Source organism: Ascidia mentula, chromosome 6, assembly GCF_947561715.1.
Source record: "Ascidia mentula chromosome 6, kaAscMent1.1, whole genome shotgun sequence".
Lineage (NCBI taxonomy): Eukaryota > Metazoa > Chordata > Ascidiacea > Phlebobranchia > Ascidiidae > Ascidia > Ascidia mentula.
Genome location: NC_138571.1, coordinates 18,916,295 through 18,939,441, shown reverse-complemented (window position 1 = coordinate 18,939,441; position 23,147 = coordinate 18,916,295). Strand labels below are relative to the sequence as shown.

At 36.9% G+C, this 23,147-nt stretch overlaps 5 protein-coding genes across 6 annotated transcripts; 4 read left to right on the top strand and 1 right to left on the bottom strand.

Moving 5' to 3' along the window:
• Nucleotides 1-49: 49 nt before the first annotated feature.
• LOC145906197 (transmembrane protein 64-like) lies at nt 50-3,770 on the bottom strand. Its single transcript, XM_082993616.1, has 4 exons — nt 2,840-3,770; nt 2,001-2,156; nt 1,574-1,654; nt 50-529 (listed from the first exon to the last, which is right to left on the bottom strand). The coding sequence occupies exons 1-4, from the start codon at nt 3,764-3,766 to the stop codon at nt 419-421; spliced, it is 1,275 nt and encodes a 424-aa protein (XP_082849742.1). The 5' UTR covers nt 3,767-3,770; the 3' UTR covers nt 50-418.
• A 912-nt stretch (nt 3,771-4,682) lies between these two features.
• Nucleotides 4,683-16,241, top strand: LOC145906568 (testis-expressed protein 11-like). Its single transcript, XM_082994002.1, has 22 exons — nt 4,683-4,731; nt 4,971-5,134; nt 5,278-5,466; nt 5,651-5,777; nt 5,876-5,955; nt 6,152-6,382; nt 6,582-6,709; nt 10,430-10,564; nt 10,625-10,776; nt 11,016-11,105; nt 11,446-11,597; nt 11,846-11,948; nt 12,011-12,191; nt 12,253-12,427; nt 12,856-12,991; nt 13,050-13,120; nt 13,550-13,663; nt 14,071-14,320; nt 14,694-14,826; nt 15,099-15,219; nt 15,805-15,963; nt 16,100-16,241. Exons 1-22 carry the CDS (start codon nt 4,683-4,685, stop codon nt 16,160-16,162), a joined length of 3,003 nt encoding a protein of 1,000 aa, XP_082850128.1. The 3' UTR covers nt 16,163-16,241.
• On the top strand, nt 8,107-10,174 carry LOC145906085 (uncharacterized). Its single transcript, XM_082993468.1, has 3 exons — nt 8,107-8,247; nt 8,656-9,122; nt 9,532-10,174. The coding sequence occupies exons 1-3, from the start codon at nt 8,173-8,175 to the stop codon at nt 9,737-9,739; spliced, it is 750 nt and encodes a 249-aa protein (XP_082849594.1). The 5' UTR covers nt 8,107-8,172; the 3' UTR covers nt 9,740-10,174.
• Nucleotides 16,242-16,886: 645 nt separating the features above from the next.
• LOC145905656 (MOB kinase activator 1A-like) lies at nt 16,887-18,931 on the top strand. The gene has a single exon (XM_082992912.1). It carries the CDS (start codon nt 16,959-16,961, stop codon nt 17,622-17,624), a length of 666 nt encoding a protein of 221 aa, XP_082849038.1. The 5' UTR covers nt 16,887-16,958; the 3' UTR covers nt 17,625-18,931.
• On the top strand, nt 18,915-22,098 carry LOC145905657 (stAR-related lipid transfer protein 5-like). Of its 2 annotated transcripts, none has more exons than XM_082992914.1 (7): nt 18,915-19,042; nt 19,295-19,440; nt 19,880-20,015; nt 20,677-20,773; nt 21,017-21,043; nt 21,112-21,205; nt 21,425-22,098. In XM_082992914.1, exons 2-7 carry the CDS (start codon nt 19,412-19,414, stop codon nt 21,576-21,578), a joined length of 537 nt encoding a protein of 178 aa, XP_082849040.1. In that variant the 5' UTR covers nt 18,915-19,042; nt 19,295-19,411; the 3' UTR covers nt 21,579-22,098. The 2 variants fall into 2 exon arrangements, with proteins under 2 accessions (XP_082849040.1, XP_082849039.1); XM_082992913.1 differs by having other exon boundaries at nt 18,924-19,042; nt 19,391-19,440.
• Nucleotides 22,099-23,147: the final 1,049 nt, after the last annotated feature.

The following is a 23,147-nucleotide window of genomic DNA, read 5'->3' as shown; positions in this document are numbered from 1 at the left end:
GAAATGTGTTTTTTTTGTGCATGAATAAACCTCGCTTGTTTGTACTGGTTTAATTGTTTGGATAGACGGGCGTAAAACCAATGCAATAAAGTGTATGGAAAAAGGCACAGTACACAGTAAAGTCACCAAGACAAGCTTCAAAACTTGCTACATAGCACAAATACAACTTACAAAATGAGTAAAACTAAAACGATCTATTTTTAGAAAAAGTTTTCGTTGTAAACTGGTTTCAATTATTTGTGACTAAAAGTTTTTCAAAGTCAAGAGTTTAAAACAAAATTTAGGTCGTAATTAAAACATTGTCATTGACCCAAAAACATTAAAGACACAAATTCACCATTACTGAGGACCAGGAATATACACCAACTCTATAAACACGTAACACTTGAAGTAGGGGGGGTACAAAACAGCAAAACACTCATGAAGTCGGTTCTTCGTTAGCTGATTCACAAGGTGAAGTTGAAAGTGGTTGGGTTACTCTTACCTCCGTCAACAGTTCTTCATTACTTTCATCAACATTAACTGGTTTCTGTGAAGTCAAAACACAAAATTCTTGAAACATGCCACAGTACTTTTGCAGGCAGAAACAAGAAAGAAATATAGTATGTGGATATGTAAGCTGCATAGATAGCCACTGTTTGGCCCTATTAGGTCTTATCAGTACGGCTTTGGTATGACTAATTGACAGGAAAAAATTTCCACTTTGTGGTGACTATAAAAGAAACAAGAAATTATTTTTAATGGTATTTGACAGGTTTTTCAATACTGTTACTGTGCATAATAATGTTGGCAAAGACTGAAATTAAATCTTTTTGAATCCCAGGTCTGATATAACAGTATGAAATGGACAAAGACACTACCGTATATGAACTAATCAATATTTAATGTATAAATGTTGCAACCAAAGAGAAAGAAAGGGCACACAGAGACTGCATTAAACACAGATTTATGCCAGCTTTAGGTGGGCCAGATTGAAAGACCGTGGATGGTCTTTACCTACGTCTGGTTAAGTAACTACTTGCCAGAAACTAAAAATTCACCAAAAAAATTGTCTGTGGGCTGGAGTTTTGTTTGCATATAACTGCATGTGATGCTGACGAAAAGTAAGATGACTTACAATGCACAAAAAATGTAAGTTAATCAATTGGTTTGGAGGAAACGCCGCCATTATCGGTAAAATGACATTTTTGGCTCAGTGGCTAACAAGTAACGACTCACTCAGTATCCCCCAAGAAGTATGTCATCACTTCTTTGTGGCGTTGGTCACTTACTTTCACTGTGACTGGATTACTTATGCTAGCGCCATAAGACAGTCCATGCATAGTGTAATAATGCTACGCTGATTAAATGCCCCATTTTGACAATAATCAGCATGCGTTTTCAAATGTAATCTGTTATGTAGGCAATAAAAAGCAAGTTTTCATAAAATGTCAATAAAAGAAATAAAATAAATTTTTCTTTCAAATAAAAAAAATCTGATTAATATAAATGGTCCAGTAGTTTACTATCAAGAAACTTTTTCGTGTTTGGTATTATCAAAAAAATTCTATAAGCTTCTATTCTAATCACTTACTGTTGAATTTTGAAGTGCCGTGGCCAATTCTTTTCTTGCATGTCGTAATACAAATAACATGAGGCATATTCCAATCGCTATCTGTGACATAATTTGTGTATAACAAGGTTACAGAAGTTTACGTATGTAAGCACAAAGTAAAAACAGACTTAAACACTAACTACATCATACATTATTAAACTGAATAGTTAATAAACATATTTTCTTTCAAAGTGCCCAGATTTCCAAATACAAAATTAAGTTTAAGGCAGAAATATTCAATAACAGAAACAGCATTAAAAATTCAGTAAACACAACATAAAATGTCTTTTCTCAAAGAGTTTTCACACAAAATAAGAAATATTCAATGCTTATGATTAGATAAAAACAATATGTACTTCTTTAATGAACAAATAAAGCATATATATATGTGTAATTGCCGTCATACTTGAATCAGAAAGAAAAACATTCCCCCTGGATTTTCCTGGTCCAAAATTTCTTGCATGGACCGAAAAGTTGAACCAATGTAGCAGTTGAGTACTTGAGTTGGCAGAAGTCCCAGGTTTGAGGCAAACAAATAATGACGGAGACTCACATTTGATACCTGAAAATATACAATAAATGGTTAATACAGTGGTTCGTCTCTGTTATTTGGTACTCAGTATAGGGTCGACGGTTACCGAAAGGTACCACAAAGTGGAAATGAGTGTGCCCGCTAGTGTAAAAGCTAGCACAGTGCCATGTCAACAGCTGCACTGATGAGACCTTAATGGTCTAAACAGTGCATGTACACCCAGTCGGCAGCTTTCCAATTAATGGTTAATATGTACAAAACTTAAGGGTAACAAGGTTACCTAGTTTATGTTTTATGTTACAAAACCGTTGTATAATGATAAAACTTGGGATGACAACTTTATTTATGATATCATCATTTTCTGAGTGAATTTAAAACCTGTCAAACATAACAACACGATAAAACGCTTCAGACCGTTACTAAGGCATAATTATATTCAAAGACTGATTTTAGGCTTAGGAAAACATGGGGACCGTGATAAAATGGGCAATGATTCCCGCAATTGGTGAACAAAAATTTAAATGATTTGAAACAATACAGGACAAAATGTTCAAAAATAATACAAAGTATAATAAAAAGTTTAGGTTTGGACCAAGGATGACACATTTTTTTATTTATATTTTTCTGTGAAACTTCATACAAACACTATGACATTTCAGATCGTTAATAAGATGTAATTGGTACAAAAACAGTTGTACTTCAACAGAACTTACTGCGAAAAGACCGTTCTGGAATCCAAAAGGAATTGGCGTCAATCTCGTCAACGCAATCACTTTTAAACCAGATGAACCATCGATAACTTTAAGAATTGCTTCAATTTGGTCAAAGTTTGATCTCCTTTGAAGGATGGTGAGAACCCATAATGAAAAATACTTTTTGCACACCACATGCGAAAGTGCGACACCCACAGTAACAGACACAAACACCACAGGAACAGCTGGAAGAAACCCGTATAAATAACCAGCAGCGAGGTTTAAGGGCAAATAACCCCATGCCATTGGGAAAGAAACGATTGTGAAAAGTGAAACAAAACAAAAAAATAATGAAATTTCTCCAAGATCGTTTAAAAACAATAGAACGTTGATAAGAAACTCAGAATTTTGAGTGAGACTCCACAGGAGTAAACATATCACAGTGATAGCTAATGAAATCCAAATTAAACAACATGGCTGTGAACGACAGCAACTACAACATGTAGCTGAGGACTCCGTCTGACAAGCTGTGCCTCCATAGCAACAATGTAGGTTATTGGTGTGAATATATCCTGAATTTTGGCATGTTGCAGGTAACAATGCCACAGCACATGGGATAAATGGGTAGCACAATATATTTACAATGCAACCAATCGATGACTTTGTGCAATCCATCACAGAACAAGTGCAAGCCTTGCATGTCTGACATGGTCGTTGACATATGTGTGCTAGGCATGTTGTACCACTATATTCAGAGGTGTATAACGAACAAACTGATGAAGCTTGGTCATAAGTTTGTGATTCAACATCAGCATTTGAATAAGCTGGGTTTCTGGAAAATTTTTGTTGAACATTTCTCGAGACCGCAACAAGCAAATCACGTAAATATAGAATACGGCTTTCCAGGGAAGAAATTCCATCTTTTATTTTTGAGGTTACAAAACTCATGGCTTAAAACTACAAAATAACATTAATGAAATTATTTTATCGGAAACCAGGAAAAATAGAATAATTCATATAAAAATTACATTATTTAAACATCAATAGCCTCCCTAAAAAGTATAATCTCATCAGATAAACTTAACTATCAGCATGTTTGTAAACTAATATTACGCTACATCTAAAATTTATCATGTTTTAATGCAATCTTCGACACACTGCTTGTTATATGACCTGCATGCAAGATGTATCGCGTGTACGCCCTGAAGGAAGCTACCAATACATTAATCAAGTTATGACCTGTCACTTTTTACCGCGCAACGTTATTTATTTTTGCAATTCTTCTACAACATTTTTTCGATCAAATTTACGCAACCATAACTTTTTAAGAAAAAACATTACTCAGCATTTTTTTGCAAATATCAAAATATGATCTGTGTTGTCATCGTTGCCAACATGTCAATAGTGGAAGTTGCCGCATGGAAATCTTATGTCAACATGCAACTTGTTGACATAAGATTTCCAACCAAAACAAGTAATGCCTTTTCAAACGAAACTAAATTTCCCTCTCCACACCCTGCAAAACATTTTCGTCAACGTTTGTAAATGTATCACAAAGCAATTTTTATTTTTTATGCAACAAACTTATTTTAAAATTAAACATGCATCAAACCGCAGTACTTTATGATCAAAACTGGTCGACTGACATAATTTTCAACCTTTGAAATAGTTTATGGTTTTACATTTCTTAATTAACATAAGTTATTTTTTATATTTTTTTATATTTTTTTCGCAAATAGGGACGTTTTGCAAGGTTGGTTTTGGCGCGAATTTTCGATAACGAATTTTTGTATTGTGAAATTGTGCAGAAAGAAGCATCTTTAGTCTTGCAGTTGAAATTGACACTTTGTTAACGGAAAAGAAAATGGAGTCAATGGAAGGACATTTTTCTTCATTTGGTGCATCCGTTGAGTGTAAGCCATCGTGTTTTAACTGTTTATAAACCAAAGGTGTACAAAACACTGAAAACAGGGCATGCGTGTCAAATTTGGTTTAATTAAACGTTTTTGCAAACAGTTTTAAAATTTTACTCACAATAAAGGCCACAGAAATGTTTAACATGTAAAAGATAGTGTACAATAAAATTGACTTCCATTCCTGTTTAAGTTGTGTGACACTGATGTTGTTTGCCACACTTGTTGTGACTTTTCAGCGATAACAAAATCTTTGGAGGAAAAAGACTTGAACGAAGAAGTTATATCAAAAAAGATTTCTGCCGTCTCTGATGTTATAAGTTCAAATTGGATGCAGCAATTCGAGGGATATTTTTCAAAGCAACCCCAAGAAAACTTTAGGATGAGAATCTTTTCGAAGCAGGTCTAGTAAATGTATTTCGAAGTTAGTACAGTGTAAATAAAGCCATGGTTTTTATGAATTACAACTTAAATTGTTTCAATCTTATACATATATAGGCTATATATGCCTAAGTTATAAAAACATTTTTCTGGACTTTGTTCTAGCTGGAGGAGGTGTGTATAGGGTTATGGAACAAAGCTGTTGCAAGATACACTGCGAGAACCCTTGCAGAAAATCTAAACACTTCACTTCGCCAGTTGTGCTGTGATCTTATTGCTTGTCCACTGTGCAGACCATATGGCATATCAACAAGTGCAGCTGATAACAAAGCTTATTTGCATAGAAGGATAATGGTATGTGGATGCTTATGTTTCTAACCAATCCATTTTGTCAAACTTGTTCTTTAAACAAGCAAAAGTTCATTAGATTTTAAATTTTAGCATTAACAAACACATATACAGAAAGGAAAAGCAAAACAAGCTGATTGCATTAAGTCAAGACAGGTAAGTTTTTTTAATAGAGCCACCTCACTTTCAGATGGAGACAAAAACAGGCAAAAGTTGGTTAAATCAGTGCAACTTTGAGAAAGCGCTGCATGTTTTATTGAAAGGGAAGGAGGATGTCAAATCCTTACATGAAATCCTTACACAAGAAAAGCAACCAGGTTATTGAAAGTGATTGTATGTCTGAAGAAATAACCAAAGACAATATGTTTGCAGACTTGAACTTTATTTTGTTGGCTAATCTTAATTTTGTTTGCAGATGAAAATGTAGCTCCTCAAGATGAGTTCCTGCAAGTATATAAATACAAAATAAAGGTTCTTACACTGCTTTCTGAAACTGTAAGTGTTTTAATTCTTAGTTAACAGATACAAAACAACCATACATTAAACCATATTTGTTGTATTTATCATTAACAGGTTTGCCCAAAATATCTTAGTAGAATTATGATTAGAGTTGGCTGCCAACCTGGTGTATTTATTTGCAACACATAATTGATGCCGTTCAGCACTTGAAGTTTCATGCTAAACTTTGCAGTTTTTTGGTCAACAATCACTGGATGAGGCAATATCATGCTGCTGTGAAGCAACAGCTTTGCCGTATTTGTACGAAGAAAACTTTACTTCGGACTTGCACCAACTTGCTGTTCTTACTTATAACTTCGCTGTCAAATGTTTTCAAAAGCAACTGTTTGTTGGTGCCATCAAGTGGCTACAATCAAGTGTGGAATTATGGAAAAAAATGCCTAAACTCGACGAGAAGCAACTGGTAATTACATTTTTTAAACATTTTAAAGTATTTTTGTTGCTGTTTTACTTCTCTATAGTTATACATGAATTAATACAATGAACTACCAATGGCCTAGTTCTAAGGCTGAACTTAATTTACTATCCATTAAAATTTGTGTCACCGCATAATCATACCAACATTTTAAATTTCATCCCTCCACCAAATACCTCTTTTACAGTCACAAACTTTGAGGCTTTTAGCTCATGCATTTCATGAGACTGAATTGGAAGAAAATATTCCAAAAGCTCTCAAAGCAATTGATGAATCAAATCTCCATTCTCCACATCCTTCTGGTATATTGCTTAAGTAAGTAAATAGTTTATATGTGTATAAGCTGCAGACAGATGGCCACTGTTTCGACCTAAAAGGTCTCATATTATTGGCTCCACATTGCTTAAAATAGTTTATATACCTGTATATTGTTTTTGAAACCTGACTTGACCAACTGTTGTTAAATATTGCCCAATTTTCATGGCTAAGTCAGTTCTTCACAATTACTTATTATGTTAACTGTTGATGTATTTGCCTTTCGAAAAGTCATTTTTTTAATTTGTTTTTTTTCAGTATGAAGGTATTAAATTTAGGTCATGTATAACATTTAGTCACTTTTTGGCATTAAGTAATTGTAAACAAAGCCAATTATTTTCCATCAGTGGCTGTAATGTCACCAAAAGCACAGATTTGGTCGAAATATGTTCTATTAGTTAAAGGCAGGTTCACATATCATTACATACCATCATATAAAATTTTTAGTTTAAGATGATAAATGCTCAGCTACTTGATATTATCGTTAGGTTTTTACAAAGAAACGAAAACATTATAATCAGTAAGTCCCCATCACAATATTATCAGAATAGTGAAATTTTCAACTTTCTGTTTCAACTTTTGTTTGTGATGAAACTCGAACCCTTCATGTTACCGTTTGACGTCACAATGCCTTTGTTGAGGAATAGTTGACGCCAGTCGAAATATGACCCGTTTTAAAACCCACAAACCTAGCTTGCCTTTAGGTTTAAGTTATTTAGGAAACGGGATTTTATCCATTAAATTTTAATTGGATGCCAAATACTTTTTGCCTGTTTAAAGAATAAAATAAATACAGAAATGGAAAATAACACCCCCCCCCCACGTCCACAATGGAAAGGTCGAACGATTCACGTCTAGTTATGTTTCCAGTATAGTTCTGTCATGCATTTGCGGCATCAATCTGGCCGAAGCTACTATGGCACCCAATATATATTTTGTGTTTTTGACAACTGCAGATTTTGAGACAAGTTTTAAGAAAAACATGTAATCCACCAGAGTGTTTGTTTTAATAAATTTCACCCACGTGATTACCCACAATTCCGTATGACAGGTACGTCCGCGGAGTGTTTGGTTTCAACCGCTGACGCTTCATATCGCCCACATACTTTCGTTAAACAAACTTTCGTTGCGGAAATTCTAGAGTTGATTTAAACAAAGGCAACACCGCCCACCTGCGTTCTTGTGACGTAAGCCGCCATTGTTTCGTAACACTAACAAGCTTTTCATGCGTCAACAATCGAAATGCGATTCCGACTTACAATCGCCCGCCAGTCACAACAAGCTGTCACGTGACGCAAACTCGCGTGCTGATTGGCTTGAAATGTTGCCAAACAACCACACGTGGGTCACGTGACGTGGGTTATATCGGCGTGTGAAGGTCGGGAGTCGAGATCATTCCGTAAAATCTCAACGCAGAACGCCACGCGATTTTAATTGTTTCGTCATTATTATAACTGTAGCAAATGGTTCAGTCACTCGAGATGGAGGAAGTGGTTAAGTCAGAAACTCAACCTATCGATGTACCAGATGCTGTTAAGGTAAGAAATTACCGTGTTTGTTTGGTTTCAGGGTTTCCTAAATTGTTTGGTCCACGAACGCTGTTTGCGTGTTTGTTTATTCTGGGATCATCAATCTTACGTCGCATAATTTTTTCGACCAATCAGCGTGGAAAGAAATAGAAATCACGAAATAAATAACGCCACGACCTAAATTTGTGATCTCAAAAGCTTCTTACGAAATCAAGTTTGACAGTGGGTCATCACTGACCCAAATTTGGGAAATCCTGGCTTATCTTAGTGAAACCATGACGTCACACACACATGTGGTCCGTATTACAGTGAATAAAGTTTTAAGCACTGATGTCAACAATTTAAAAGATCGCCGTAATGTGTTTGCGGCCTCCTCGATCTCCTGAACAAATTCACAACGAAAATTTCTCTTTGCAGCTGCCCCAAACTATTCCCGTAAGCGGGGCTTCCCCTTCCAACAAAGCGAGCACAGTAAACGTGGGGAATCCCAAAGAAGAAGAAGATGAAGATTTCTCGATCCCGGAAGGTTCGCCGTCCTTCGTGGCCGTGATGAACGACTTCCATATTTCCAACTCCGATCCAGAAATTTCTCATCATCTTCCTCTTTCTCCTCTCGTCCTGGCTGATCTTCCTCCAGAACCGTTCGATTTCAGCCAGGAGGAACACATGACTGACGTCAAACCTTTGAAGCTGACGTCACCGGACTTCAGACGTAAACGAATCAGCAGCGCCTCCACCACGACATCTACCAGCAGTCGTGCGAGGTCTTTCTCGTGGAATCACCGCCACAAGATGGTGATGGAGCGCAGGACCGCGACCAAACTTAATGTTCCTGGTAATACCAGCGGACCAAGCAGCACCAACTCAAGTCCACTGCTGTTGAGGTAAGGTTTTTTGGGCTTCTGTTTAGTTTATTTCAGAACATTTTGTTACTGACGCTACCTACTGGGCATGATATTCAATAAATTCTAAGCTCTTATGGCGAAACTTAACAAGTTAGACCATTTATTTTTGAACGGGTAAAGAGCGTTCATTTTTGTTGCTATTTACGCCCTGGGAAACAATTGTAATGTCGTATTTGTTGGCAAATTGATTTCACTAAAATTACGTCTTTTGAGGGCTTCTCAATCTACGTAAAAAAGTTGGCCTAAATTAGAGCATTTTGTACGGTTTTTGGTGTTTTTTATAAATTCCTTAAATCATGACATTTTGCTCTATATGTTGACATTACACAGTATTGTATTATCTCTCATAATATTTCGTTGAATTCATATCGAAGTCAATTATTTTTAGAAAACCGAAAACGAAAAGTCAGCCTTCGACCCCGAAAGTTACGCGCATTATTCCCAAATACAAATTCCTCACTGAAACCGTTTCAGTTTCACACGAAGATATCGTGAAGGAACAGGAACACGAGCGCCGTCTAGCGGAGGGATTTGAACAGTCGAAGTCAATATTTGCGAACCCGCAACTGGACCGATTTGGAGAGAGCCCGGCGTGATTGTGATCGCATAATGGAACAATGGCGTGACGTCAGTCGAGTGGAGAGCTGTGTGGCGTAACTAAGCAACAGGTCGTTAAACAACAACATGGAATAGTTTTAAATTTGGTCCACTGGCGTAGCCATCCATTGTTCATTTTCACAATTATTTATGTTCATGTGTTTGAAATATTTATTTGCACAAATTAAACACAAATGATTTGCACAAATTTTGTGTGTACGTTCTCATGACATGTTTCCTCTGTCTTTGTTACGTACATTGTCTATAACTGTTTCGCAATAATCGCCCATTGAAATATTGTAAAGATGTATTTTTTTTACTTTCCGTTATTAAGTTGTTTTAACAAATGTTTTCGTGTGAATGTGGACCTAATATTCCCGTCAATGTTTAATAATGTCGTGTTTTTTTCGTGCGAATAAAAAATCCTATTGCAAGTTTCTGTGCATTAAACTCTAAAACAAAAGTGCATCAGTAGCAGAGAAAGAAAGTTTGACTTCTTCCCTTTAACTCCCAGTGCGACTGTCTGCTATTCTCCGTAGGAAAATCACCTTCACATGGGCGCCATGACTCGTTAACCCTTATGATTTTATCGGTGCCCATGTTTCATATTTATTGTTGATGTTCGTGGTAACTTTGCGTGCAAAGTAAAAGTGATTTGTTTTCTATGCCTACAATTTGTACTTTTACAGATTGAAGATTGTTGTCAAATTTAAAACGGGTGATGATGACGTCATAAAGGAATTGTTGAGTGAGTTGTTGCATCACAAAGAGCTGCAGGTCGACTTGGGATTGGACGCTTGTTCGTTTCTCAACAACAACAAAAGGTTCGATGCGTTTTGTTCTTTCACCACTCCCACTGAGGAACAGAAAATTTCATTTTATAGATATGATTTCTGTGAATTTGGACTCGGTAAACTGTTATCACGCTTCGCTGGTTCCCAGCACGTTGGCCGAGTTCACGCGCAGCGCCTTCAAGCGGCAATTGAGCGTTTGCCACCTGGTGACGCTGTTGATTACGTCGAGAAATATTTAGAAGGTGAATAGTTGGTAGTTGGTGTTTTTTAACCAGATAAACGGGGTTGCCATATTCATATTAGTAAGGGTGTCTCGTTAAAAATAAATTTCCTTCTTAAATTGGATTACCGTGCTTAGTTTTCTCTCTGAACGTGCCGATTGTATAAAACCTGCCTAAAGACAATGTTAGTTGCTTGTGTAGCTTCGTTGTCTGTCACCGTTTTACTTAACCTCGTGATACTTGTGTTTTTCTGACGTCAGATGAAAGCATTGTGAAAAGTTTTGATGAGAAGTCGCAGAAGCTCGTTCAACTGTTGCTATGGGAACAAGCTGCCAAGCGACAAGGCGAAGGTGGGTATGGAAAAACACGACCCAGGGATTATCAGATAATACAAGGGTCACCTCTCATACAACTGTAATACAAGGGTCACCTCTCATATTCAACTGTAAATCCTTAAAAAACGGGTAATTTGGGTAAAATATCCCCTTTTCATGGGACTCAAGGTGTTGGCAAATGCTAAATAACTGTGTTGGTTTCAGCATTTTCAAAAGTATTTATTACTGGGCACAATTTAAACGGAAAACAAAAGCAAATATTCACACCATGGTATATGTTTGTATTATGAACATTCTCGGGCCGGATTGTTATTGCTTGTAGAGTTGCGCACCTTTTATTGTTTGTTTATTTCAGGTGACCTTTTGACCTGTTTGTTGTGGTACAACATCTCCCTACAACTGTTTAACTCGGGCGGTGGTGGTAACTCAAAAGAACGGAGCGACAATATTTCCAAACTCTTCCGTAACAAAGCCGCTTGCCTCATCCGACTCAACAGACTGGATGAGGTAAGTGTTAATTACAATAACCACATTAAGATATAAGATTACGTTCGTTTGATTTTTCAAATCTCGCATCAACTTGTCAGGAAAAAGTCGCTAATCAAGCTAAGCTGCAATGCCTTGGCTGCGTAGCCTGTAAACCTAATGATCGCCAAGTAAAGGACCTGCGCAGTGGGTCGATCCTGTCCATCATGCCATTACATGTAATATTGCTATGTTGTGAGGTTACAATGTGAACGTACATTTGGTTTCAGGCAGAGGAAATGGCCAAGCTCGCTCTCGACTTGAATCCTGATTCGATTTATTCGTTGTTTACCGCATTCAAAGTCTTTGTGATGCAAGAAAGGGCTGAAAAAGGTGCGAAAGTTTGGGTTTTACATAAAATTTTTAAAGCAATTAAAGTTCAAATATCTTTTCAGCCATCGAAGCAGTGAACCGCATGACCGGTTCTTTATCGCCACCGAGCGGGGACATACACACCTTCACTTGCCTTGCGGCCCAGCTCGCCTTCGAGAGAAACCAACGCGAAGTTGCCATGGTAACCCTGGCCCATCTCGCCCGAAATGGAAAAGATGACTCAGCGAAACTGGTGGCACTGAGGTCGGATGACGTGGCATTAAAATATACGCGCGCGGATGTTTCCACACCCGATTGTTCGCAGATGTCTCGTTCGTTTGCATCTGACCATGACCGAAGAGGAGGAAACGGACGGTTTCCATGGCGACGATAACGTCACGATGACGGTGGCCGAACCGAAAGTTGACGTGGCAATGGACGTGGACGTTGGAGGGGGTCACGTCGACAAGGCCGTGTCTTACATCAGGGAGGCTTTCGGGGTGGGTTTGTGCAACGTTGAACGTTTTTCGGCCGTGTTATTGTGAATGCTGTTGTTATGTTTTTTTGTCACGAGTCGACGTCGGTCGAATTTCTCTGCAATTTTACTTGATGTGGAAAAACCTTAACCTTTTGAAGAGGGTGCGTGTTAATGTCTGGAAAATTTTACTTGATAATGAAGGGCCTTTGATAGCAAACTCGACTCACTTTTAAGCTTTTGAAGTGGGTGCGTGTTAATGTCTAGAAAATATTACTTGATGATGAAAGACCTTTGATAGCAAACTCGACTCACTTTTAAGCTTTTGAAGTGGGTTTGTGTTAATGTCTGTGGAATTTCACCGGGTCCCATGTTGGCTAAGAAGACTTTTGGTCAAAGACTCGACTTACATCCCACTACCGTACATTTATAAACGGAAAATATATCTTGCAGATTTTGGAAAACTTAAAATCGAACAATCTCGTCCAAAACAACTCGTCGCGGGACTCGATCGTGTTGCCAGGCAACGAAAGTCACCTGATTGGCGAAGAAAACTTCGACAAGGAAGTCACGTGGTTCATGAAAGTCGGTGAGGTTTCGTCTGTGTTTTGAGGTGGGAGTCGAACCCGTAACCCTTGTACTTCCAGCTTGGAACCTTGCGCTAAGGAATAAGGACAATTCAATTAACATGAGGAATATGTTCTCGTGTTGTAGCGACGTAAGTTGGCGATATTTTGACTTCTGGGGTATAGAGTTACCATATTTCCTTGGCGTATTCATGTCAGTCACATTCCTCCTAATGGTTTTATATGAGTAGGGCAAAAATCAACGAACAAATGAACGTCTTTTTCTAAACGTTGTTATTGAACTGTCATAATTTTTTTGCCACAATCAGTGTTTGCAATGTTAGTTGGACCCGTCCATCAGCTACGGCAACACTTTGCAAACTTATTTGACCGTAGTTTCTAACAACTGCCGCATGGTATTGACTTGGTTTCCACTGGTACGGCGTGATGTACATTTGTAACTTATGCACTTTATGTGTGTTGTTTATCTATTGCACGTTCGAAACGATGGACGCGTAACCGTTGCTTAGCTGTAGTTTATTTGAGGTCAAAACGTTAGTTTTATCCGAACCTATTTGCAGCTTCTAGCACTGTTGCCGCAAGAGGGCAGTGTTTTGTGTCGTCGCCAAACATGTCTGCTCATGAGCGCCGCCAGCGGTTTAGAAGTTGTCAGAAGTGGGGCAACCGACCGTATAGTAAGTGGTTCCCGAAAAAATGATGCCGGCTTCACAGTTGGTAAAAATGTCGCCATTCGATGTACGCACAAAGTTTGGTATTGAAAGCGTTCCAATGACGTCCTTAATATTGGGAACAACGTCATCAATGGTTTTTCAGTGGTTGGCTGATTGGTCAAGGCGCCTTACCCATACACCATGTAGGAAACCTGGCCTTGTTTCGTGGCTTTGGATAACCTGGGTTCGAATCCCAATGGGTTAAAAAGGGTTGTTTTTCAGATAGAACAATACCATGTCTGCAAATTCCCAATACAGCACGAATTAAATTCCTGAAAAACACACAACCAATTACAGCCACACGTCTAAATTGCTTTAGCGACAGAAAGTGTTGCCATAATAAGTAGAAAAGCACGATTTCTGTTTTCCAGAACACAGAACTCCAGAATGTTCTCAACATTATCGACCGATGTCAAATTATTTGTGAAAAACTTCGAACAAACGGGACAACCTCGATACAGAATGACAAAACCGTAATTTTAATGTCCCTTTACCGGTACGAGGCACTGTGCAAGCTGCTACCACCCAGTGGCGAAATCATTCCCGAAGCTTTAAAATTATTATTGGACAAAATTGCGGAAATGAAAGGAGTTGACGAAAAAACTTTTGAAAGTCTTGCAGGTAAAATTTGGTTTTCATTTCCAAATTATGTCACAAACAGCACGGAAACGTTTATTTCCGTAACCTAAAATCAGTCAGCTTTCTCTTTCAAGACAAATATATTTCGCTACAATAATCATCGTCGGTGTCTTGTTCAAAAACGTTGAGTAAAAAATGTATTTCAGTTTGTAAATATGTGCTTTTTTGCACTGTTTTGTATAATTTTCAAACACCGATTTGTTTTCAATCACGATAATTTATGTAATGTTGGTCACATGGGCGCCTGACTTGATACCCTTTATAGTATTATCGGTACCAATGCCATCTTATTTATTTTTGTATTGTCCATCTGCGTAGTTGTTTGCACAAAATACAAATTATTTGATTGTTTTAGCTTTGTCAGTTGAACCACCGGCAAAACACACCGGTCTGTACAAGATGGCGGTGGAACGAGCAATTGGTAAAATAGGGCAGAAACTTGAAAATGGAGGCAAAGAAATGGCTCAAAACTTGATCAACAAACGATGGTATAAGCGTTGAACTAAATTTGTTCGACCAAAAAGAGTTTAGATTTTACTAAAAATAGTTATATTTTGTTTCAACCCAGAGTGGTAACAAAAAGGCCGAATGCGGATATTTAGTGACGTCATAAATTTACATTTTCGTCGTGAAAGATCAGCGTCGGTTGTATTTTCGCTGTAGCGACTTAATGTCAATTCGCACAATTTCAGTTTCGTGCATGATTTTCAACGACAATATTTCATTGTATATACGCTTGCAAGAGTTTGTATATTTTCAGTGTTCTGTCCCGAATGTTGATAGAGAGGTTGCTGTCAGAAGCAAGTTTGTCTGAGGAAAAAGTAAAATGCTGGAATCTGTTCAACGAAATTCACGCGCAAAACGCCAAGCATAAGGTTGTGGTAACAACGTTTGAACACGTTTTTGTTGCTTCGTTTTGCTCCTTTGTAAAGGCAGTTGCTGGTCTGTCTAACCCAGTGTGTGCCACTTTTTTAAAAACGTTTTGGACAACCTTTCATTTTTGGCGACAATCGACATTACCGTAGTTGCTGAACTCTATACCAGTGGTTCCCAATCTTTCACGGCTCACGCCACCCCTGCGGAATTTATAAAAATATTGCGGCACCAGTGTTTCTGGCGGTAAACCAATGAGCGACCGCCACGACTGCAGCAATCACCCTTTCTATTTGATTCTTAATAGCTAATATCATCAAAACAATTATGCCCTCGATATAGCATTACACTAACGGTGAAAAATTACCCGAGTGAATGCAAAGAAAAGCTCGCGAAAGCCCTAAAGGTAATAACTTGCACCCCTGTTTGGAACCACTGCTCTACATCAAGTTTGTAAATGTGACTTCAGTAAAATTGGATTTTCGTTGGTCACTAATTTAAAAATTGAATTCTGCGCCATATTTGATAGGTTTACCTTCAGATTCTTAAATTTCTAGTCGGCCGAAATCTTAACTTTTCGTATCTGATTTTAGCTTCCGGAGACGGAGTTGTTATGGTTGATGGTTAAATCTTGGAATATTGGTGTCGGTTCATATGTTTCTGATAAACTAAACGAAGCGGAGAGATGGACTTGTCTTGCCATGAGATTCCTCACAACTATTCCAAATTACAAAGAGGCTTACGACACGCATGTACGTTCATTATTCACAATAAATGCCCACTTTGTGATAATTGTGAAAAATGGTATTTTTCATTTAAAAGAGCATAACATCCCGTTTTTTAGCGTGCGATTTACAATTAATTTGATAAACAGGCAATTTTTTTCAGATGAACGAGATATATCAGAAAATACTTGCATCGAAACGAAACGCTGAGGATATTATGATGTAAATATGGTTGAGCCATATTCAAAACGAAACCGATTCCATTTTGACGGACAGTTCTTTCTGTGAATTGTTTACATTATATCCCTTTTTCTTCGTGTTACATTTCTTGCAAAGTTTTTTTAAAACTATGTGTTGCATTGTTGCGAATAAAGTGTTGATGTCAATTGTTTTTTTTTGAGTCGTTTTTAATAAACAGAATACATGATAATTTATAAATGCTGGTTTGTAATGAAGAACTGCAGTGGTCCGGATCGTGTTTTTCTATAACAGGAAATTTTTTGACGGAAGAAAACGAAATGTTTTAAATAATGAAGAAATTGGTCGTTTTCGTATATTACAAACGTAGCTGGAGATTAAATGTATTTTTATGTCATTATAATATGAATGTTGCCAAATTTGTCTTAAAACATACGTTTTATTAGTCCTTGGAAAGTGCTACTTCTATAAATAGAACCTTGTTTCACTTTTAAACCCGGAATCTGGAAAATATCAGTTATTAAAGAGATTTATTGTAACATGAAAGCACTTCAGTAGAGATTGGTGTTTGGATGACATAAAGTGATATATGTAACTCTGGTAGTTATCAAGTTGCCAGTTTTTTAGTTTATTTCCTTTTTATATGTTATTTAGATGAGAAAACTTATATAACACCATAAAAAGCAGTTTTTTGGTTTGATTAAACTACAGCATTAGACGTTTAATCATTTTGGTGAATGTTTTTTAGGGTTTTGAAAGATTTAATAGGCTGACTTTGTAGAAGAAAAATAGGTAGCGTTAAAAGTTTTAAGTGTTAGTCTGACATGAGTTTCTCATTCTTTCAAAACCGACACAACAAAACATTTAAGCCTCGAAAAAGCATCCCTGAAGGCTCCCACCAACATGAGTTGATGCGACATGCAGCTGCTACGCTCGGCAGCGGGAACTTACAACTGGCTGTAGTGTTACCTGAGGGCGAAGATTTACATGAATGGATTGCTGTTAATACTGTTGATTTCTTCAACCAAATAAACATGCTTTATGGCACGATATCAGAGTACTGCACGCCCACAAAGTGTGAAGTTATGTCTGCTGGGCCCAAGTATGAGTACCATTGGGCTGATGGAGTTCAAATTAAAAAGCCAATCAAATGTTCAGCCCCAAGGTACATCGATTATCTGATGACGTGGGTGCAAAGTCAGTTGGATAACGAGGAGGTATTTCCTTCTGCTGTCGGCGTTCCTTTCTCAAAGAACTTTCTTTCAATTGCAAAGACCATCTTGAAACGCTTGTTTCGAGTATATGCTCATATCTACCACCAGCATTTTTCCGACGTCATGTCCTTGGGTGAAGAAGCCCATCTCAACACCTCATTCAAGCACTTTATCTACTTTGTACAGGAGTTCAACTTGATCGACCGAAGGGAGCTTGCACCTCTGCAGGAGCTAATAGACAAACTCATAAGCAGAGACAAGGAGAAGTACAAATAACATAGTTTTTGCATGAAAACAGATGGTGCATTAACTATCATCAAATTGCTATTATCTCTTGTTTTATGTCTGTTCCTAATCATGTAGACAAATTTTGTTGCCTTTTATGATATTTGTTAGTAATTTTATTGTTGTTGTATTGTGTAGTGTGTCTTGTGTTTATTTCTCACTAACTCTTTGAAGTATGAAAGGTTCTAAATGAACGTAAAACGCCCTTTACATCAAACTTTGACAAAACACAGTAGGTTTATTCTGTAGAAAATTTAGGTTTCGGACATCAGATTACTGTAGAATCTCGATACTGTTCAATGTTTCTTGTTTACTCACGCAACAGGAAGTGATGCGATCTCATGACAGCTGACTCAACGTGCATATATACACATGCCTACACCGGCCACTGTCAAATGTTTCTAACAAAATATTAATTTTTGACATGTTTCAAGTTTTGTTGTAAACCTGAGTAACATAGGAAATGTGTTGTTTTTTAATTTAAGAATAACTGGGTGATTAAAAATTAACTTTCTTTTTAAAATATTTAAAAAATTATTGAGCTGTTTTTTGTTTTATCAAGTGAACACTTAGTTACGTGCTGAAACCTGCTATTTTGGGCTATTCTGCGTTTACAATTAAGTATCATCATATCCTTGTAAACATCAATTAAAAGTGAACTCGTTAAATGGAAACAGGCAATCTTGGAATACCTTGTAGTTTGTTTTACTATGCTGGCGTATACTTTGCAAAGAAAAGTGCTTTGCCATGTTGTAAACTTTTGCATATTTTGTATGTGCGTTAATCCAACTTGTACCTGTTGATCTTATCTTGTCCTGCATCCATGTACATTGAAACTCTGTTCAATCTGGCTCTAATGGACGTTTGACCTCTTCATGTTTTTTTTCAATCTTGTATTGAAATAGGATCAGTTCCAATAGATAGATAGAATAGGGTGAATTTTTTTTGGACTGATTGTTTGATAAAAAAAATCAAACTGTTCAACGTATTTTATTAGTTGACAATAATTATTTTCGCGTGCCTTCCTATGTCGTTTTTGTCTTCCTCACATTTCCTCCCAACTTTGTGCTTGTATGTTTTTGTTATATTGCTTTTCAACCACAGATGATTGTCATAAATTTTGTGTAAACAGCACATTACAAGTATTATTTCAGTTCAATCACAGGAACTCTTTCCAAAAACATAAAAACAGGCCTTTGGTGATGAAAAGTAAAACAAAATTATTTTGTGATTTGACCTGCGTGTATTGTTGTATCGCTGCTAAATCGCAATCACTTTGACGTCCATTGTATTAGTAGTGAATTAAATAAAGTAGGATGGATAAAAAGTATTTGGATATCGCTCGTAATACCGAAGAACAGGTTCTCAAATTTGCTGCAAATTCGTCGTGGAAATCTCTAAAATCCACAGTAAGACTTTCTTTGTAAGAATATTTTTTAGTTCTATTGTTGAAATTTTTGTGAATAGGTAAAGATGAGTTTAATTTGACTGCTTATAATCGTTTAGAATGACGTTTGAACATGTTAATAATGTTAATTCATCTGATGCAATGCTACTTATTTGCTCTTAGTATTCTAGTTAGTGCTTCAATAATATTTGTTAAATATTGTCATTATTTGCCTTTTGTTTATACATTTTAAATATAATTGTGGATTTTGCAGGGAGCACATATTGAAACTTAGTTCACAAACTCAGTTCACAGAGTTTAATTGCCAAGCAAACATGTCTTATGGACTGATAATATTTACACTTCACAGAGTGGAGTTGACATCCACTTCATGAAATCCCCTCATTTCAATGGCAACATGTAAGTGTTAAGCTATTAGTGTTGTTTGAATGATGATTTGTCATGAATGCGGTGTTTGGGAATAACCTAATTAACTTCTTTGACAAGAAATTGTTTTTTACTTGTGAAAAGTGTTTCTCAATGCTTTTTTTGTCTTCTTCTCCATAAACTCCTGGTAATACCATTTCCTTCCTGTCAAAACAGCAGCATTGTTTTTGTCATTGTGACAATGTAATTTTTAATCATTTTAGAAATGTGTGCTTTCCATGTGTAGATATAAAAGCTCTGTTTAATTTGTAAAACACTTAAAGACGATTTTTTTATACCTTTTTTATTTCTTCTTTCCAATTCTATCCGTAAATTACATTTAAAAAACGTTTTTTTATTTCCCCTTTGATCCATTGGCCCCTAACTGTTTTAAACATCATTTCAATTGTCTTGAATGATATTTGTTGCTTAGGTACAAGTTCTCTTGTGTTATTGAAGCCCCACCTGCTGTTGTGTATGAAGTACTGAAGCCTCCAGCAAATGCAGCAGAAAGAATGGCATGGGACAAAAGTATATCCAACTATGAAAGAGTTGTGACATTTAATGAGGTGAGTTATTTTTACCCTTGCTAACAAGAATTGTGTTCAACAGCACTTCTTGACCTTTTTCAGTTATATTTACCCATTTTTAAGTTTGAACACTACATGCCCTCGATTTAGGATAAAAGTCACAGTCAGACACATCCAAATGGCACGACTTTGTTATCACTTAATGTCCATGATTGTTGATGTGAGTTGAACAAAAAACATGTATTATATAACCAGGCCAATAATGTTGTAAGTAAACCGCAAAACTTCACTGAAGAGACCTCACACATTGAAACAGGGTTCGCAGCTCACTAAAACATACATGTAGTGTTTGGCAAAGAGCAATAAATATTGTTTTATTTAAAATTGTTTGAGTTATTTATCCAGGTATGGCATAGTTAGGTGGAGAAGAGATTTGATTTCAAATTCCTATTTCTCCTGATGAATTTTCTACAGACATATTGCCGACATGCCTGGGTACACCTCAATACACTTGACTTATATTTCACAGAATCTTCTGTTGAACTTTAAAATTAGCGGTTATGTTAATACCTTTATAATATAGTGAGGGTGGGCTATTTCAAGCTGTGGTTTTGTGCTTTTCTCACTCCTTAAATAATTTTTTATAAGGTGTTGTTTACTTTGTTTTGGGGCTTTTCAAAGTTTTGAATAATTTTGACAGGAATTGTCGATTTCAGCTATAAGTTCACCTTCTGTTATGATGGGAATGGTTTCTGCAAGAGAATTTCTTGATCTATTTCAATACAAAACAATAACAGGTACTTTTGAAGCATCACTAATTTTTATTGATATAAATATATGCCGTCTAGTAATATTTGGCAAATCAATGACAATTTCCATATCTTCTTGTGACAGTTAGGTGCTATTATGATATGTTTGTACTCCGGTATCCGAGAATTTTTTTTTTTTTGTGAATTCAGTTTTGTGATAAAAATGAGCCCATTAGTGTTTGCTGGGCAATATTATTTACTCATAAATCGGGGTTGTTTATTTTGTTACAGGCATGGAAATAAAACACTGGGTGTTCGGTGAGTATTTCTACCAAAATGTAATGAGAGTCTTGCTTAAGCCGTCATTTTCATTGTTTTCTTTGCAGCTGAAAGCATTGATTATGACCAACATCCGCCAAAAACCGGAATAATTCGTGCTCACACTTACCCAAGTGGATACAGCGCTCAACCAGTGAATGGGTATCTACCAATTGTTGTGCTTGAATTTACAAAGAAATGTTTAGGTTGCGGTTGATTGTAGTTTGGGGGGGAACCGTCCTTCTGGCATTTTATTTTAACCCTTGTTTCGTCTGAGATTTTTTTAGGTTTAAATGGAAGAAGGAACTTCGGTTAAAATAAAATCCTACTTTAAATTTCAAACCTACTTTAAATTATGTTTTATTTTATTTCTAATTTTAGTGGGAAAGACAGTCGTGTAGAATTTTTCATCAACATTGACCCTTGCGGCATGATTCCAAGGTCATTGGTGGAAACAGCTCTGCCTTCACAGCAAGTCAAATACATTGACAATTTGAAAGCTGAGGTGGCAAGAAGAATGAACCAATCAACATAATCTTTTTGATTATTTTCTTAAAAATAATTCATATGTTTTTCTAAATAATCTGTAAAAAAACGGCATGGTTGGTTTATGTCGTTTTTCAGCAAAACAGTATGCAAAATTTTTAAAAATAACCCGCATTATATTTAAGCTTTTATCAAGTAATCCGTTATGCACTGTTGTTTCATGCATTATGACAAATAATATGCACTTTATTTTCATCACAATGTTTTTATCTGTGGCCATGCAACTCCTCGCAGGGGGGTTTTACCTCAAAATTACATTCAAAGATTTCTGTCGCACTTAATCACCTTGCGTGGTCGGTACAACAAGACTAATTGTGTCGTTATGACGCCATAATGTCATCTGTGACGCATGATTGTTGGAAGGCGTTGTTAAATTACTTCTGTGTCAGAGAAGATGATTTTTTTGCTTAAATGTGGAACATCATGTATTTGTCGAATTTGTCACCAATATTTTTAACAATACACTGCTCGTAATTTTGTTACGTTCAATAAAGTAACACAGAATGTGTAAAAAACGTATTCCGTTATTTCTGTGATATTGTTGTTACTTTGGAAATGAATTTAACACAGGATGGGTTCTTGCGCAGGTCACGTGATTTGAACGTGTTGTGACGTAAGACTTCACCCCTACCTTCGTGTGTTACGTCACAGGCGCAGACAATCGAAAAAAGAATAATTTCAACGTAGGACTGTTTTCTGGTCATGATACTTTTCCTAGCGGTCACGTGACCGTCTTTCAGCGCCAAACAAGTGTCACGTGACCTTGCACAGGCCGAAAGACTTCCCATTCGTCACTTCCGGCGTTTGATTATTGCATCACGGAGTGCGGGCTGTGTTGCGAGGCATGACGCGGACAGCGAAAGCGTTGAGGAAATGCAAGAATGTTAGGAGGCGTGCGTTGAGCTGGCGAGGGTTTTAATATGTGCAGCAGTTATGGAGAGCAGTCTGTTTAAGACTCTGAGTTTACAGCCTTATTGTTAACTGAGCGTAGAGTTTTTAGTGAAACCATCGTTGCCTGCGTTCGCCGAGCATTTTGTCAAGTTGGTTCAGTTAAAAGGACAGAGTATACTGCATAAGGTTTTCATATTATTGCGTATTGTGCGTTTTCCAAACCTACAAAAAAAACAGAATTGTTGCGACTGTTTTTACAATCTCGCACGTACATTTGTGTCAAGATTACAGCACGTCGTTGGTATCAATACCAGCCCTTGCTGCATGTTGTGGCCTCCCTGGTTGAAAAGGATGTGTATATGGGAAGTGGCGTTGCTAGCTGAATATTACCGGGAAAGCAGATAAATTTTGACTGGTTGCTATTGTGTTTCGTTTCACAAACGTTGTGCGGCCTGATTTGCCAGATGCAAAAATCTATTTAATATTAAATTTAAATGCCTGCGCAGAAAGACACGACAGCACGGCGCAGACATCAAGTCTAGATGTAATTGCAGGCAAATAACATGTGTTGTGCGTTACGTAGGGAAGCAGTAATGGCGGTTTTTGCCTAAAGTGGTTTGAAAGAAAAGGGTTCGACACTTTGCCACGCTTGAGTGAGCATTGAAGT

Excerpts from the sequence above, each read along its gene's own strand:
- LOC145906085 (XM_082993468.1), top strand. The coding sequence starts at position 8,173 with ATGGTTCAGTCACTCGAGATGGAGGAAGTGGTTAAGTCAGAAACTCAA. Across the intron at positions 8,248-8,655 it reads ATGTACCAGATGCTGTTAAG|CTGCCCCAAACTATTCCCGT; the intron begins GTAAGAAATTAC and ends TTCTCTTTGCAG. Across the intron at positions 9,123-9,531 it reads TCAAGTCCACTGCTGTTGAG|AAAACCGAAAACGAAAAGTC; the intron begins GTAAGGTTTTTT and ends AATTATTTTTAG.
- LOC145906568 (XM_082994002.1), top strand. The coding sequence starts at position 4,683 with ATGGAGTCAATGGAAGGACATTTTTCTTCATTTGGTGCATCCGTTGAG. Across the intron at positions 11,106-11,445 it reads TGCCAAGCGACAAGGCGAAG|GTGACCTTTTGACCTGTTTG; the intron begins GTGGGTATGGAA and ends TGTTTATTTCAG. Across the intron at positions 12,428-12,855 it reads ACATCAGGGAGGCTTTCGGG|ATTTTGGAAAACTTAAAATC; the intron begins GTGGGTTTGTGC and ends TATATCTTGCAG.
- LOC145905657 (XM_082992913.1), top strand. The coding sequence starts at position 18,950 with ATGGATAAAAAGTATTTGGATATCGCTCGTAATACCGAAGAACAGGTT. Across the intron at positions 20,016-20,676 it reads GAGTTGTGACATTTAATGAG|GAATTGTCGATTTCAGCTAT; the intron begins GTGAGTTATTTT and ends TAATTTTGACAG. Across the intron at positions 21,044-21,111 it reads AATAAAACACTGGGTGTTCG|CTGAAAGCATTGATTATGAC; the intron begins GTGAGTATTTCT and ends TTTTCTTTGCAG.
- LOC145905656 (XM_082992912.1), top strand. The coding sequence starts at position 16,959 with ATGAGTTTCTCATTCTTTCAAAACCGACACAACAAAACATTTAAGCCT.
- LOC145906197 (XM_082993616.1), bottom strand. The coding sequence starts at position 3,766 with ATGAGTTTTGTAACCTCAAAAATAAAAGATGGAATTTCTTCCCTGGAA. Across the intron at positions 2,157-2,839 it reads TCCAGAACGGTCTTTTCGCA|GTATCAAATGTGAGTCTCCG; the intron begins GTAAGTTCTGTT and ends GTATATTTTCAG. Across the intron at positions 530-1,573 it reads CGGCACTTCAAAATTCAACA|AAACCAGTTAATGTTGATGA; the intron begins GTAAGTGATTAG and ends TTGACTTCACAG.